Raw genomic sequence first — 15,293 nt, 5'->3', positions numbered from 1 at the left:
TACTAGGAACAGACAATCAAACTATAATAAAATATCAGCTGACTATCTAACTCATAATCAGTATGAGTGAGTAGGTAAATACTTTGCAAAATTATTAAGAAATTAGGTAGGTAAGTACTCTGAATCAGTTGAAACTACGACCTATGTCACATGTACTGAGGCTGGCTTTCTATCTATCTCTTACAATAAGAGAAATTCTAAGTTTTAGTTTTAGATAAGTGGTATTATGGTCTTTATTAATAATGTAAGAATAGTCGAAAAATTTACTGCGATTAAAATTCTGGGCGTGAATGGTAAGCTTTATCTCGTGGTCCAGTTGCCAGCATCAAAATTAGAAAGAGAAAGTTAATACTGAAACGGAACGCAGCTTCACACTCTGTCTGACTCTGTCTTGCCTTCTCATTTAGCTGTAAAATGTCAAACAAACAAAATAGCGCAAAGTGTGTGTAAAACACAGACACGGGTAATATCGCTTATATTATTTTATACACTCGTACAGTGCACTCCATATATAACTAGCGTTCCGCGATATTTTATCACATGTAGGGGTGGAGCTGCCACAGTCGCTCAACACGCTTCGGCAGCAACGGCCGTGCGATGAATCCGGTCTGCTATAATGGGGGTGGTCCTGGGCATAACAGACTCATTCATGAGGCTGACCAGCTCATATCCCAAATAGAACGGGGCTCTACGATCGTTAAATTTTACCAACGTAAGCGCCCGGAGCGCCGTTGTCTTACCGTCCGCCGCGAAACTCACCAGATATTGTGGAATCGGATAGGGGTATCTGGTCGTAGTGCATATGACGGAGCCCTGGATATCAGGGATATAAAAGAGGTCAGGGGAGGCAAGTATTCTAAAGATTTCGAGAGGTGGCCTGATGAGTCTAAGAAGTTGGAGACCACGAAATGTTTCACCATTTACTATGGCTGCGAGTTCAAACTCCGTGGAGCTTCGTTTGCAGGTATTGTAGCGTTTGTAAACAAGTCTATATATATCAAGACGAACAAACCACATCAATTTCTAGTTGATGGTGAGTTTAATTGAATTTTCTTTGCCAAGTTATTGTTATGATTGGTGCATGTGCACGTTTCAAATCTGTTTCTATATGTGTAGTAGTGGCAGCCATGTGAAGGGAGTTTTCCACATTGCAAAATATACTGTTTAACAATTGCAGCTCAAACTGATAAAGAATGTGAGGCATGGATGAAGGGCGTAGATTTCCTTCTTGATGAAGCCCTGAATGCATCATACCCTCTACAGATTGAGCGTTGGCTTAGGAAAGAATTCTATGCTATAGAAAATGTTAATGAAAAGTAAGTTTAAGGCAGTCTTTTTTACTTGTAAAATATATATTAATCCTTACCTTTGATAGGGCATTTACTGTAAATTTGTATGTTGAAAAATAAGTATACATTTTTTTGAAATTGATTTCTGGGTAAGAAGTAATCTCTCAAGCAACAATTTCTTTAATTATTTCTCTTTAACATTGTGCAGAAAGGAAAGTGTTAAATGATCGTATATATTGTTATAACAATCGTCTATTTCTAATCTAGATTGAGAACGGTTTTTAAAGTATATAATATGTAAAAGCTAAATTTTGGTATGTGATAAAGACAGCATCAATTAAAAATTGTTGTCAGTAGATATTCTGATGAATAATGAAGATCTCATCTCTTTATTATATCAGACAATTTTAAAGATTATCAAGTCAACGTAAAAGTGAATAAATGCTACTTAAGCACTTACTTATATATAAAACTAGCTGACTTATGTTGTTCATCATGTCTGTGATTTGCGTTAGATAAAAAAAGTGACACAATAGATTGTCTGACTTCAGACGTTCCATTATCTCCGTGCTGCATTTTAAGACTGCTGGTTCAGTGGTTTAGTCGTGAAAATGTTACAGGCAGATAAGTGAGAATAATTTTATGAACACGGAAGTTTATGGACATAAAATTAACTATAGCAGTGATTTAAAATCATTTTAATACAGAAAGGTGAAAAATGGCTTTGGATATGACGATAATATCATGTTTAACAAACTGTGAAGAGATAGATGGAGCTTATCCTCAAATTCATCTATTCCAATCACTCTTAGTGCATAAAATTTTGTAAAACTGAACATAATATCATTTTTGGTAGTGGTCTCCTCCTGAACGAGGGAGAAGTTAGACCTTGCCACTATCACACTGGTCAATTGTAGTTTGGGGACTCATCTTATAGTTACCTAAAAAAATATGTATTCTAAACCAATAAAAAGAAATGAAAAAGATACATTGGTATAATGTCTAACTTATAAATTGAAAAAAAAAATTATCCTTACAACCAGCACCACAAGATGTTTTCAATGGTATTATTTGATAACCAAACATGAAAATTGGACAACTTTTCTCTTCTGATATCTGCAATATTTTGAAAAAACATCTTTATATTATCATCATCCCAAGTGAGCTTTTAATTTGAAGAATACTTTCCTCCCTGTACAATGTAGAGTTACATCTTAAAAGATCTATCCAAAGATTTTATTTCAACAATCATGTTATACATTTTGATAATTACAAAAAAATCTTTGTGCAGCATCACATTGAAGGAAGTCAAGTCATTCCTTCCTAAGATAAACTGCAAGATATCAACAAGTAAGCTTAGGGACTTGTTTCAAGACGTGGATAAAGCCAAAAGGGGTGAAATTGGATTTGATGACTTTGCACTTCTTTACCAAAGGATTATATTTGATGAAAACGTAAGCCACATTTTTTACTATTCATACCAACACCAATATTGTTTGAAGGGTTTACAATCAATCTCTTGCAAGGCATACAAACCTTATTCATACATTTGTGAGTTCCTTTTCAATGACACTGCAGGTTAAATCAATAAACACACCTTATATGTTTAATATTGACCTAGATTGAATCCAGGCCAGTGCTGAAGGGTTGTTATATGTTTATTTCAAGTCTTACGTTGCTATACCCTTGTTACGATACACTTATTGCAATTGAAATACTACTCTAATAATGCACACGTAATTACATTGACCTGACCTACATTTTTGTATAATATGCAGAAACTCATAACACTTACATTGCAATTAACTCGTCTATGTTTATTTACTAGAACGTCCATGAGATTTTCGATAAGTACTCTCTGTACTGCAAAAATGGCGCAACCATCACTTTGCGCGAGTTCCAAAGTTTCCTCCGTATCGAACAACATGATAAACTGGGAGATGACGAAGCTAAAGCCTCCCAATTTATAAGGGACTACCTGAGAGACCCAGTCAGGGACATCTATGAGCCCTATTTTAACTTGAACGAGGTGAGTGAATTAGGCAAAACTAAATTGCTGGTTTTTCATTATTTTCAAGATTCCCAAAAAACACTGACGGTACTTACAGCCTTTAATACTTCGCGCTTACACAACACCTTATTATATTTTAAAGTCAAATCCTACACTTTCATAAAGCGATTTTGGTTAATATTGCAGTTCATTGAGATGCTTTTCTCAAAGCAAAACACCATCTGGGATAGCAAACATGACGCAGTTACACAGGATATGAAGAAACCTCTATCACATTATTGGATCTCATCTTCTCATAACACGTGAGTGCCTTTGAATCGGAAACTACTTCGCACATTGTAGGAAATTAAGATATCTATAAAGCCCAACCTTTGCACTTTTAGGTATTTAACCGGTGATCAGTTTTCGAGTGAATCATCTCTTGAGGCCTATGTCAGGTGCCTAAGGACTGGTTGCCGTTGTATCGAACTTGACTGCTGGGACGGTCCTGACGGCACGCCATTTATTTACCACGGTCATACCTTGACAACAAAGATCAGGTTCATGGATGTTTTGCGCACCATAAAAGAACATGCTTTCGTCAGCTCAGAGTATCCGCTTATCCTCTCCATTGAAGATAACTGCTCCTTACCACAGCAGAGGCGCATGGCAAGCGCTTTCCAAGACGTATTTGGGGAAATGTTGCTCGTACAGCCGTTTGAAAAGAATGAGACTTGTTTGCCTTCCCCTGAAGACCTGAAAAGAAAAATTATTCTCAAGCACAAGAAGTTGCCCGAAGGCGCTGAAGAAAATTCTTTCGCAGTTCGCCAAGAAGAGGGGAAAGACTTAGATTTGAGGAATTCTATTAAAAATGGAATCCTGTTGTTGGAAGATCCTGTTGACAAAGAATGGAACCCGCATGCTTTCGTGTTAACAGAGAACAAGCTGTATTACACCGAAAACTACAGTACCCAGGGAGAGACCGACGCCGAGAGCGATGGGGAGCCGGATGTCGAAGCCTCGAGCATTCCTCAGGATGAGTTGCATTTCGCAGAGTGTTGGTTCCATGGCAAGCTCGCTGGGAACAGGCAGGAGGCTGAAGAGTTGCTAAGGGCGCATGCTCATCTTGGTGACGGAACATTCCTTGTTCGAGAGAGCGTCACATTTGTCGGCGATTATTGTCTGTCATTTTGGCGACAGGGCAAGGTGAACCACTGCCGCATAAAGTTGAAGCAAGATCGCGGTGTAACCAAGTACTATTTGATCGACACGGTGTGTTTTGATAGCTTATACAGCCTGATTACACATTACAGGCAGCATCCGCTTCGCAGCCAAGTAAGTACACAAAGTTGAATTTGTAAACAAGTTTTGTTTGAAAAAGTCTATCACCTTAATTTTATTTGGTGGTGCTTGTAGGAATTTCTGATCACACTGAAGGAACCTGTGCCACAGCCAAATAAGCATGAAGACAAAGAGTGGTATCATCCGTTCTGTACTCGCGCTGGAGCCGAGGAACTGCTTCGCAAGGCTAATACCGACGGAGCGTTTTTGGTGCGGCCCAGCGAGAAAGATCAAAGCTCATTTGCCATCAGCTTCAGGTACGTTCAATTTTCTTTCTTTGTCTTTAATGCGTTACTGCGAATATGTTACTTATTTTTATGAGTTTGTTTTACAACGTTACTGCTTAACGGACCCAACTAATAACTAACAAAAGTGAAAAAGATGCCTAAAATAATAAAAATCTTTTATGCCTAACAAAAATAACATAAATACTTATAAGCTTCAGTATAACTAATTTCTAAAAATAATTGAAAAAGAAGACATATTTAGCTTTAACTCGTTTCATACGTTAAGAACGTAAAAGTAAGGATAGGAAACGATACAATTTGTGCAACTGAAAAAAATCTCCGTCATATCACAACGATTTTATAAATGTTGGTAGGTGTATGCAAATGATAATACGCACTACGATCCTCGGGCGGATCTAGTGTCACGTTAACAGGACAATCAAATGTATTGCGTCCCCCTCTAAGACATTGTAGAAGTTAACTCACAAGATCGACGTTTCAATTGTTAATACGTCAAAATGCCGGGAGTTCGGGATTTGCAATTTGTTTGGGTTTATTCAGTTTACCGAAACATAAATCAATATTGGCCGGTACAGTTGATGCAACGAAAACCCGCGCGCTAAACATTACGGAAGTTTTATATTAAAAAAATATGTAAAAATGATGTTTTATCTAAATTAAACAGTAAAACGTGGCGGTCCTTTTTATTTGCAATGATTATTAAAACATTTTGTACGCAATTGGTTGGTAAGATGTACAATTGACAATTGCCAATATCGTTATTCTTTTGTTGTGTTAGGAATCGCCTTCCTTATCGAACCTTCAGCTACATATTTGATGAAAACTCGTTTCCACGAGACGACAGTTCGAATGAAAACTCGGATACTGAGTTAGAAAACACAGGGGATGGCGATCCCTCCAAGAAAAGAATGGAAAATGGTGGAAAAGCAAAGGCCTCACAGTGCAAATCCGATGGGATGAAAGTCTCGTCGGCGTATGTATTGAGTGTTTTGACAAATAAGTGTTTATATCTTAGATTTATTTATGTAGTAGCAGCGGATTCACTTGTTTTTGCAAAGATTTTGATATACCAGTAAGGAAATCGGACTATGTTTTTGTTCATTTTTACTTTGTTGCTGATTGTTCTTTTCCGAAACGAAATGTAGATTTTTCTTTTCGAGGACCATGAGCGATTTAAACCTAATTATTTATCCGATTTATAGTATTCGATGCTTTTTGTCTAGTTTTGAAGTAAAATATTTTATTTCGTGCTTTGAATGTACCCTTTACATATCGCACATATGACAGTAGAGGCGCAACGTTGCAATATTGATGGTGTGCATTATTCAGTATCTATTTCTGCGTGGGCAGAGGTAGCTGTTGGACATAGGCATTAATATCGAAACCTGAAATTTGTCACCATGTGGTAACATGCTAACATGGTTGGTAATAATTTAGTAATTCTTGGGATCGTACCTACTATTGATTTTATGATCGCCTAAGATATTATTGGCTTATAGGTGATGTAATATCTGCAATATTAACTAGTGTTCGTAATAGAGCGATAAAAATAAACTTTGATACGTTTGTCGCTTTTCCGGTACAAATATAAAGGCTCAGAAATATAACATCCTCTAAGGCTCACTTATAAATAGGATTACGTAGAAAAGCACACCGGAAATTGCAATCTCTATCTCTGGCTCGGCTAAACTAGGTTTTAAAATTTTCCCGTGCTTCCTTTTATAGTTTTATAAATAAATAATTTTTCTTTAAGCAATTTTTCCGTTAGCGTAACAAGTCATTATAATTTCTTGTTGGTCAACGTATTTTTTACTAAATGAAACCCTAGTTTCACTCGCATTTATAGATTAGTAACATCTTATCTTTAGCATATGGTTAGAACCAAACTTAATTATAAAGACATTTGGTAATTATATTTTTGTTTTGTCTATTTTTAATTATATCTTGCCGTTGGTATTGACTCTCAAGTTACAAGTTCACCGACATTGTTATTGTTATTGTAACAGTTTCGATTTCACCTGCCGCAAGCTAATTTTACTGCTTAAAGCGGCTTTCCCGGTACAACAGAAATATGATATTGTACCCAGTAATAAGTGATATAAAAATAAATCTTATTTCTATTTATATTGACATAGGTAAAGGCTGTTTTTTTCCTGTTGTCATGACTATTTCGTATTAAGCAATTATTTCTGTTCATATTATTTTTGTAGTTCTTCGTACCAATTAGTAATGACTATTTTTGTTGTACGAATATCAACAAAATATAATGGTAAGATTTGAATACATGAGAGTGTACACATTTCATACAATTTATGCGTTTATAATATTTTGAGTCCTGAGCTTCTATGTGCTTTAATTGGACGTAGTCATTTATGGTATATGTATTGATTTGTTATTTTAACTGGCGCAATCTGGATACGCACATAAGTCATTAAGTTTTTAATGACGTTAAACATTAAGATTTTTTTTCATGTTATAGTACATTGACTACATTGTACATTATATCTTTATCCAGACTGCGACCGGAGTGTTACTTTACGTATTTAGAGCAGTTAAAAGCGAAGTTTTTTTTAAAGTATGTTGGCATTAGAATGAATGTACCTATTTTAATTTAAAATTATACCGATTAAAAGCGATAGCATGTTATCGTATTATATGAATGTTACTTTATAATTATTGCGTACATTATGAGACTCGTTATTAAAATGTTGGGGTATTGTTTTAGAACGGAGAAAGAGATAAAGCACTGCAGGATTAAATTGGAGGGAAGGTTGTACACCATTGGTACGGTGAAGTTTGAGAGCTTGGTAGAGCTGGTATCCTACTATGAGAAACACCCTCTCTACAAGAAGGTAAAGCTGTGGTTCCCGATTAGTGAGGACATCGTGAGGCGCATCATTGCTGTAAGTAGAACTCTCTGAATATGTCAGCGCCGGTTGCTCCTCCAGTGTCGGATGGAAACTTGCCGAAGTTTTACCAAGTTTTTAACATTTGATTATCTTAAAGTTTAATCATGTATGCATGCAGTTCAAGTTTCGCTTCGGTGTTAAAATCGCTATGATAATGTTTTTACAGTATTATAAACTGTAGATTTTTTCGATCGCACCATTAATTATATAAGTATTTACATTGATGTACAGCGTATAAATTTTTTTATGTTGCGCGAACTCAGGCAGCTTGCTTGCTTTTTGAGTTTACTTTGTAAGCGGTAGAAATTATATGAAAACAATCTATAATTGATAGATAACGCTATATACACATATAACTGTTGTTTTTAGGAGCCGGACGACACCTGTGTCTACGCCACTCCCGGCTACATGGATCCTACTTCATTCACCTCAAAGGTATAACTTACAGCTTTCCCAAGATCTTCTGACAACAATTCAAGATTAACAACGGCTCCAGTTTTACTTAATGTTTCTTAATTTGAGTTTTTCATTATTATTTTGTATAATTTATTTCATTTCATTTTTTTTCTTGTGCAACATCAGGCAGAATCGGCATTCAACGTAAAAGTCTTAATAGTTTCATCGTTCGTATCGAACAACATTGTTAAATTAAATTAGAGTTGCGAAGTCATTCTACAATAACTATAAATAAAGTTAAAGACGAAATTACAAAGCCAATTACTGTCATAGACTCATAATTTAGTTTTCGAGATATAACTAAAAGATAACTCGTTCTGAGATAGCTGGCTGCTATAAGCTGGGGTTTTGCATACGAACGTCATTCTAATTGTAGCTTTGTGGTAGGTGACGGTGAAGGCGTTGTACGACTACCGCGCTCGTCAAGACGACGAGTTGTCGTTCTGCAAACACGCGATCATCACTAACGTTGATAAACCCGACGAGGGATGGTGGAGGGGAGATTATGGCGGCAAGAGACATCATTGGTTTCCAGCTAACTACGTGCAGGAAATTGAGGTTCCGCACATAACCGATGTCGCTGTTAGTATTGTTGGTTCGGTAAACGTCGGCATCGACGGCACTGACTCTGTGTAAAACTGCATAGATGGCACATAATTATCATTTAGTTGATTTTGAGATTCAGTTTTAGTTTGTTTTTTTCTGTTTACGTTTTTCATTTACTATTTCATACTTTACACTTACTTTGTTTATCTTCACTTTCCCGACACAATATTGTTACTTCTACTATTCCTACTCGGTAAATAAAATTAAAACTGATCTGTTTTCATAGGGACTCGAGAACGAATCCGCAGCTTTGGGCTCATTACAGAAAGGCGTGGTAGACGTCTTGGGCGCAGTGGTGGAACTAGTAGTGGGCGAAGAGAGTGGATCTGCTAGGTGGCTGGTGCGTATCCAGAGCCCCTCCATGTGCGCGCCCTTCGACATGGCCGCGCCCACTCGCGAGATCGCCCTAGAGTGGCTCTCCGCCATCAAGGAAGCAGCCTACAGCGCTAGTGCCCGCTCACTCCAGCACCGTAAGATGGAACGCACCTGGAGGATTGCTAAAGAAATGTCAGATCTCATCGTATATTGCCGCTCGGTCGCTTTTACTCAGGAACGTTTCCGTAACAAGGGATTCGTTTACAATGAGATGTCCTCGTTCCCCGAAACTAAGGCGGAAAGGCTTATGTGCCAGCAGGAAACTGCCTTTTTCCAGAAGTACCATGCTATTCAGCTGAGCCGCATTTATCCCAAGGGCCAGAGGATTGACTCCTCTAATTATAATCCAGTTCCTTTCTGGAATGCGGGCTCACAGATGGTAGCCCTGAACTACCAAACGCCAGACAAGCCGATGCAGATTAACATGGGCAGATTCAAACAGAACGGGGGATGTGGCTATGTATTGAAGCCAGAGTTCATGCTTGATGAGACATACAATCCGTATGATAAGAAGAGCATCGAGAAGAAAGTCAAGCCAATGACGGTGATGCTCCGCGTTATTGGAGCTCGCCACCTGAGCAAATCCGGCCGCGGCACTGCGAGCCCATCGGTTGAGGTTGAAATTATTGGGGCTGAGTATGACAACGGCACCAAGCTGGTGACCAAGACTGTCGGTAAGTATGGACTAAATGTTTACCTGTTATTCAATGTGAATGTCGAACAACTTCAAAGTGAAGGTGTTTTTAAGTCATTTATTTAACAACTCACTAACTGACTAATCTATCAATATCCTATTTAATAAGTTTGACGTTAACACTAACTTCCTCGTTAACGGAATGGAATATCGTGATAAGACACTTTTTATCTCACGTTTCCCATGGTTGGAATTGAAATAACACAAGTTACCACCATCGCTAAAAACCTTATGTCTGTCAACTACCAGTAAACATTCAAATTAAGTTGATATTTAGACGTAATTACATCTTCACGTTGATGCCCGAGTCCTAGAATACTATTTGCTGATGGCAGTATTCTTGTATTGTTGGAAATCTGTATCCGCCTTGTCTTCTCTTCTCATACTATTTAGAGCTATAGTGATAATAAGTTGAGAGGTCAAAGTTGATGTAGTTCAGTACTTTTTATACCCTGGCTCCAGCAAATGCAAAACTGTCATTGATTGTCAGCTGCGATTAAATGTTGCTTTTCTTATACTTTTTAATAAAAATTGTTTTGAGTTTTGTCTGTCTTGCAACTTTCGTAGATGCAGCCACGTGTGACTGTTGTAAACCTCGTTTTTAAAGGGTTACGAACGTCGCGGTGAATAGATCATCGGGCGACGCGCATGCTATTAAATTCCAAAGTCAAAGGGTCGTGGAACGAAGTGCATATCATATTAGCATTATGGTTTATGTCCTACTTGTTCCGCGACTTGTGACATTTAGTGAATAAGCAATTTTTTTTATCTGTAGCAGTAGTATTCTTCAATGTTTTTTTTTTGTCGTAGCTAGTCTATGTTGAAGCTTTTTTGTTCTACGTCGTTACAAGTGTACTTCAGTATTTAGCAGGCATGCTCTCTGTTTTGATGTCGAGGTCGTATTGGTCATGTCCTATTTGTCAGCGAAGGTACGACGGATTTCAGATGAGGCTGGTCAGAGGAAATCCAGGGTTGTAGGTTTCTGACCATCACTGAGACTTTTGGCTAAATACGGGCCTTTCAATCCTCGGTTCACCCGAGTGGCTAAGATGACTGCGCGCCATTTCTGCATGCCGATTTCCGGAAAGGAAGACAAAGACGACGACGAATATAATGCTGAAGGTAAACTTATTTAAATGAAATAACAAACAGGGTGGCACGGCGCACCAACGCAATAACCTCAGTGAGACGTAGGCGACTTTCACGAGTCAGCAGCGGCCGGCATAAGATGTACTTAGGTTTTATTGTCAAAAAAATATTTAAGACCTCGAGTTAGTTTCGGCGTTTGTCCCAAACAACGTTGAAAGGGTTAGCACGATTGTTCCTTTAATATGCCTTAAACTCCATTCATACAACTAACCATATTAAATTGACTAACACTTAATAATGTACCTAACACTAAAATAAGCAGACTTTGCAGAACACTAATAAGTATTTTACTGTTTCAGCTGACAATGGAATTAACCCGATTTGGAACGACATTTGCGAATTTGAGCTGGCTAACCCGGATCTTGCTTTAATCCGTTTCCTGGTTCAAGATGAGGATATGTTTGGAGACAGGAACTTCATCGGTCAGGCTACATTCCCCGTAAGCTGCCTGCGCACTGGGTACAGGAGCGTACCCCTCACTAACGGCTTCTCTGAAGAACTAGAGCTCGCTTCTCTGCTCGTTCATATATCTTTCATCAATAGCCGTTAGTTCAATTAGAAAAAAATCCTACAGCTGGGCGACGCTATTTATAACCAAATATTACCAGGCTATTAAAATAGTCTTAATAATGGCAAATTTATTTACTATAATCTCTTGATGTATGAAATATTCATATAAACTATTGTCGTATTTGTCTATACATGTTGATGTAGCATTTAATTAGTCAATGTATAATCTTCTACTGTTTACTAAGCTACATATTTTAGGTTGTAAGGTATAATCTCTACTCTGTATATTTGTTTTAACAATCCTATGTACTGAATAGGAGCATGCATTTTAAATCTATATTGAAATGATGATTCTCGAATATTTTGAAGTCTCTAGTAGTATACAAAAATTAAAGATTGGAACGGACGAATACGAATTGAAAGTTTAATACTAAAAGGTGCTTAAATAGTGAGATTTATAATAATTGAACTGCACGGTTAACGCACCGGTTTTGCGTAAAGAACTTATTGAAAATGATATATCGACGCTTTAATTGAGTGCCCTTAAGTATTGTCGTGTAGGGAAAGATTCGGAAGGTATAAAATAAGAGATAGCTCTTGTAGCACTTAAAATAATCACAAAATCTACATGGAAAAGAGAGCATCACTGACATTAGTATAAATGGTATTCTATTGAATACATAAGACGAGCTTAGTAAGACTGGTTGAATAAGGCAAATGCAGGAATAAAATTTAAAGCGTTGAACGCTATAGGACAAAATTTTGCAAGACCGATGTGTAGAAAGGAAACGGACAGGATTAGGTTCAGAATTGTGAATGCTCATTTAAATTTGTCTTTTACAAAAGTACTATTTAACTATCTTATCTCATAATCAATCTCACACTAATATTACGAATTATATTGACAGATTTAACAATCAATCTCTAAGATTAATTGACAATTGTTAATTTACAGATCATTATCACAATATTTATAAACTAAGTATGTAGGTGTTTAGTCGGTGTTTTAAAATAATCTAGATTTGTAAGGACATTAGGGATTTACTTGATATTACGCTGTGTTACGATCTATGAAAGTTAAAGTGAAAACTCGTTTACATATTGCGAGCCCGCATACATTGACCCGTACAATGTAGTATCTACTGCAACCCCCATACATGTTGTATACATTATCTCTTAGCTTCCTTAGTACGAGCACAGATATTTCAATCACTATGTCGATAACTTAGTCTAGTGAATTAATGTACTATGCACTAAAATATTATATTTTAAAGGTAAATAATGAAATTAGTAACAGTTTTTTATTATCAAGTAAATTTCTTTTTCGTCTTAGATGTTTGACTACATTAAAATCATTGTCTGGGTACGATTAGTAGTAGGTAATTTATTGCATTCACATTCAATCATACAATTTCAATTAAATGTTAAATTATTAAAATAAGATTTTGACGATGCTTATTCTGATAGATGGAGATTTGAAAATCGTTACTATACCTACAAGCATATTGTAATACTATATACGAATTTTAAGATTAATCTTTATGATTATACACAGGTAGATTTGTTATAAATATTTAATAAAAAAATCCAAAAAAAAATTAGGTGTTAGAATAACTTGTCGAGACAAAGATCATTCATTCATAATAAATTATAACTAGCTTATGGATGTGGAAATTTACATAAATGTTTCAACTTAATGTATAAGTAACTATCAATGTTTAGTGAGATTTTGAATTTTTACTAATGTATTAAATTGACTGTTAAAAAAGCGGAAACGCACAATCGCTAATAGACTGGATGTTTTAGGAAAATTATTAATGAAAATCTATGTGTCGGTAACGCGAGTGAGTTCATGGAATATCTTTTGACTTTACAATTTTTATTCTAGACTAAAATTATAAAATGCCTAATTATTATTATATTTTTATGATGGATTTAATATACATGTGATATAATTTATGTACAATCCCAATCATCACATCAATTACTCGAGAAATCTGTCCACTGTTAAATACTTAATGAAATTGTACCCGTTTCAGTTACTTTAAGAAAAAGTGTATTGGGAAGATTGATAGATTTCGTATGACGGGATTAGACACCTTTTGTTAAAGGTATTCTACAAACCTACCTACATTTCCAAGTGAAAACGATGTAATCATTCCGGATAGTTTTACCAGACGTGATTTGAATGTAAACGATTTACAATGAATAACATAATTATATGATGTTATGAAGATTAGGTCCTATTGGTCACAATTCACAAATGCCTTTGGACATCGCCTAATTTACACGGGCCTATGTTTCTCTTTTTACACAACGTAATTTATCGTATTAGTAACGTAGGCACTGCGTAACGATATTGAGGCCTATCAAGTTATATAGATTTAATGTATTTCAAATATTTAATGTCGTACTATTGCATCACAATTTTAAAAAACAGTTTTTATAGTCAAGATATTTCACCACCGTAAATGATAAGGAATAGTGCATAAGATTATTATTATAAATGTTGTAGTTTATTAGGATGTTTAGTAGAAATTATTATAATACTGATAAACTATTTATCTCAAGTAACTTGAGAAAAGCTCATTTTAAAAAACGCCTTAGGATTTGGCGTCTGGTATTTGGTATAAAATTGTTCATCGCCATATAAGCGACAATGAATATTGCTCATTAAAAAGAGTACCATGACACACTCACGTTACAAAAATTGTTGTTAGATGATAATTCTTACTATTTGTCTACTAAATGTCTATATTGCATAATATTATTATACCTAAATAAAACTGGATATTTAAAAATCTATTTCTACATGCATAATATTTTTATACTTGTTAGCATGTTGTGCACATATGTATTTTTTCAGTATATATATGCTAGAAATGCAAAAAAATACATATTTTATTATTACATCACGCACATATAAAGTTCGTACCTATTAAATGCTTTAAATAACCTAATTTTATGATAAAAATATATATTAAACTAGCTTCTCGTAGGTTGTTGTATTCTATGTGCTATTATGGTAAGGTGTATAACTTATAAGTATATTATTATGATCAACGATAAAGTAATATTTAATATTGTAGCAATTATATTTGCATTTATTTAAGTACATAAACGACATAGAAACTGAGGTGGATGTAAACGTACGTTATACGGTTGATGCCAATATAACTTACAAAATGGATTGGGATAAAAATATTGCGATTGTTGCTGGGCACCAACGGTTATTTGAAAAAAACTAATACTGCTTACTTGATATTAAGTTTATTGGCACTGATCGTTAATTTGTGGTCCCTAACCTGTGCTGCGCGATTCGAAATAGTTTTATCACACTAAAACTGTACTGAACAAAAATTATGTCGATAAATAAAACCTATGTCAGTAAAAGGTTGGGAGCACCATGTTAAAGTATACCTACTTTGTCACATTTTATCAATCCGTCATTCAAAAGATATCACATCCATTGATGGTTAAATTATTCTTATTCACCGTAATACTTATAGTAGTTTACATCTATAATGTTATTGAAATTAATTTACGCAACTAAATATGTTCAATGTATTAGTGGAAATAAAATAAATTAAAAATAATTATTATTTTATTTATTACCCAATCCTACCAAATACAAAGATTATTTAAATTAGTAAGTTATATAAAATACATCACTAGATTGATAGTTCATGCGTAGTAAAAGAAATAGCTTATCTGTTTGCACGTTTA

The 15,293-nt window shown here is 35.5% G+C and overlaps 1 protein-coding gene across 4 annotated transcripts; it reads left to right on the top strand.

Moving 5' to 3' along the window:
* Window positions 1–359: 359 nt before the first annotated feature.
* On the top strand, window positions 360–15,154 carry sl (small wing phospholipase C gamma 1). 4 transcript variants are annotated; one of them, XM_076134463.1, is made up of 13 exons: window positions 360–463; window positions 547–1,033; window positions 1,178–1,316; window positions 2,581–2,743; window positions 3,118–3,318; window positions 3,487–3,602; window positions 3,684–4,614; window positions 4,696–4,877; window positions 7,594–7,771; window positions 8,147–8,212; window positions 8,621–8,815; window positions 9,066–9,888; window positions 11,357–15,154. In XM_076134463.1, exons 2-13 carry the CDS (start codon window positions 598–600, stop codon window positions 11,605–11,607), a joined length of 3,681 nt encoding a protein of 1,226 aa, XP_075990578.1. In that variant the 5' UTR covers window positions 360–463; window positions 547–597; the 3' UTR covers window positions 11,608–15,154. The 4 variants fall into 4 exon arrangements, 3 of the variants coding, with proteins under 3 accessions (XP_075990578.1, XP_075990580.1, XP_075990579.1); XR_012960331.1 differs by adding an exon at window positions 10,854–11,030 and having other exon boundaries at window positions 376–1,033; window positions 11,357–11,492; XM_076134464.1 differs by having other exon boundaries at window positions 377–964.
* Window positions 15,155–15,293: the final 139 nt, after the last annotated feature.

This window comes from Anticarsia gemmatalis, chromosome Z, assembly GCF_050436995.1.
Source record: "Anticarsia gemmatalis isolate Benzon Research Colony breed Stoneville strain chromosome Z, ilAntGemm2 primary, whole genome shotgun sequence".
Classification (NCBI taxonomy): Eukaryota; Metazoa; Arthropoda; class Insecta; order Lepidoptera; family Erebidae; genus Anticarsia; species Anticarsia gemmatalis.
This window is presented reverse-complemented; position numbering and strand designations above follow the sequence as displayed.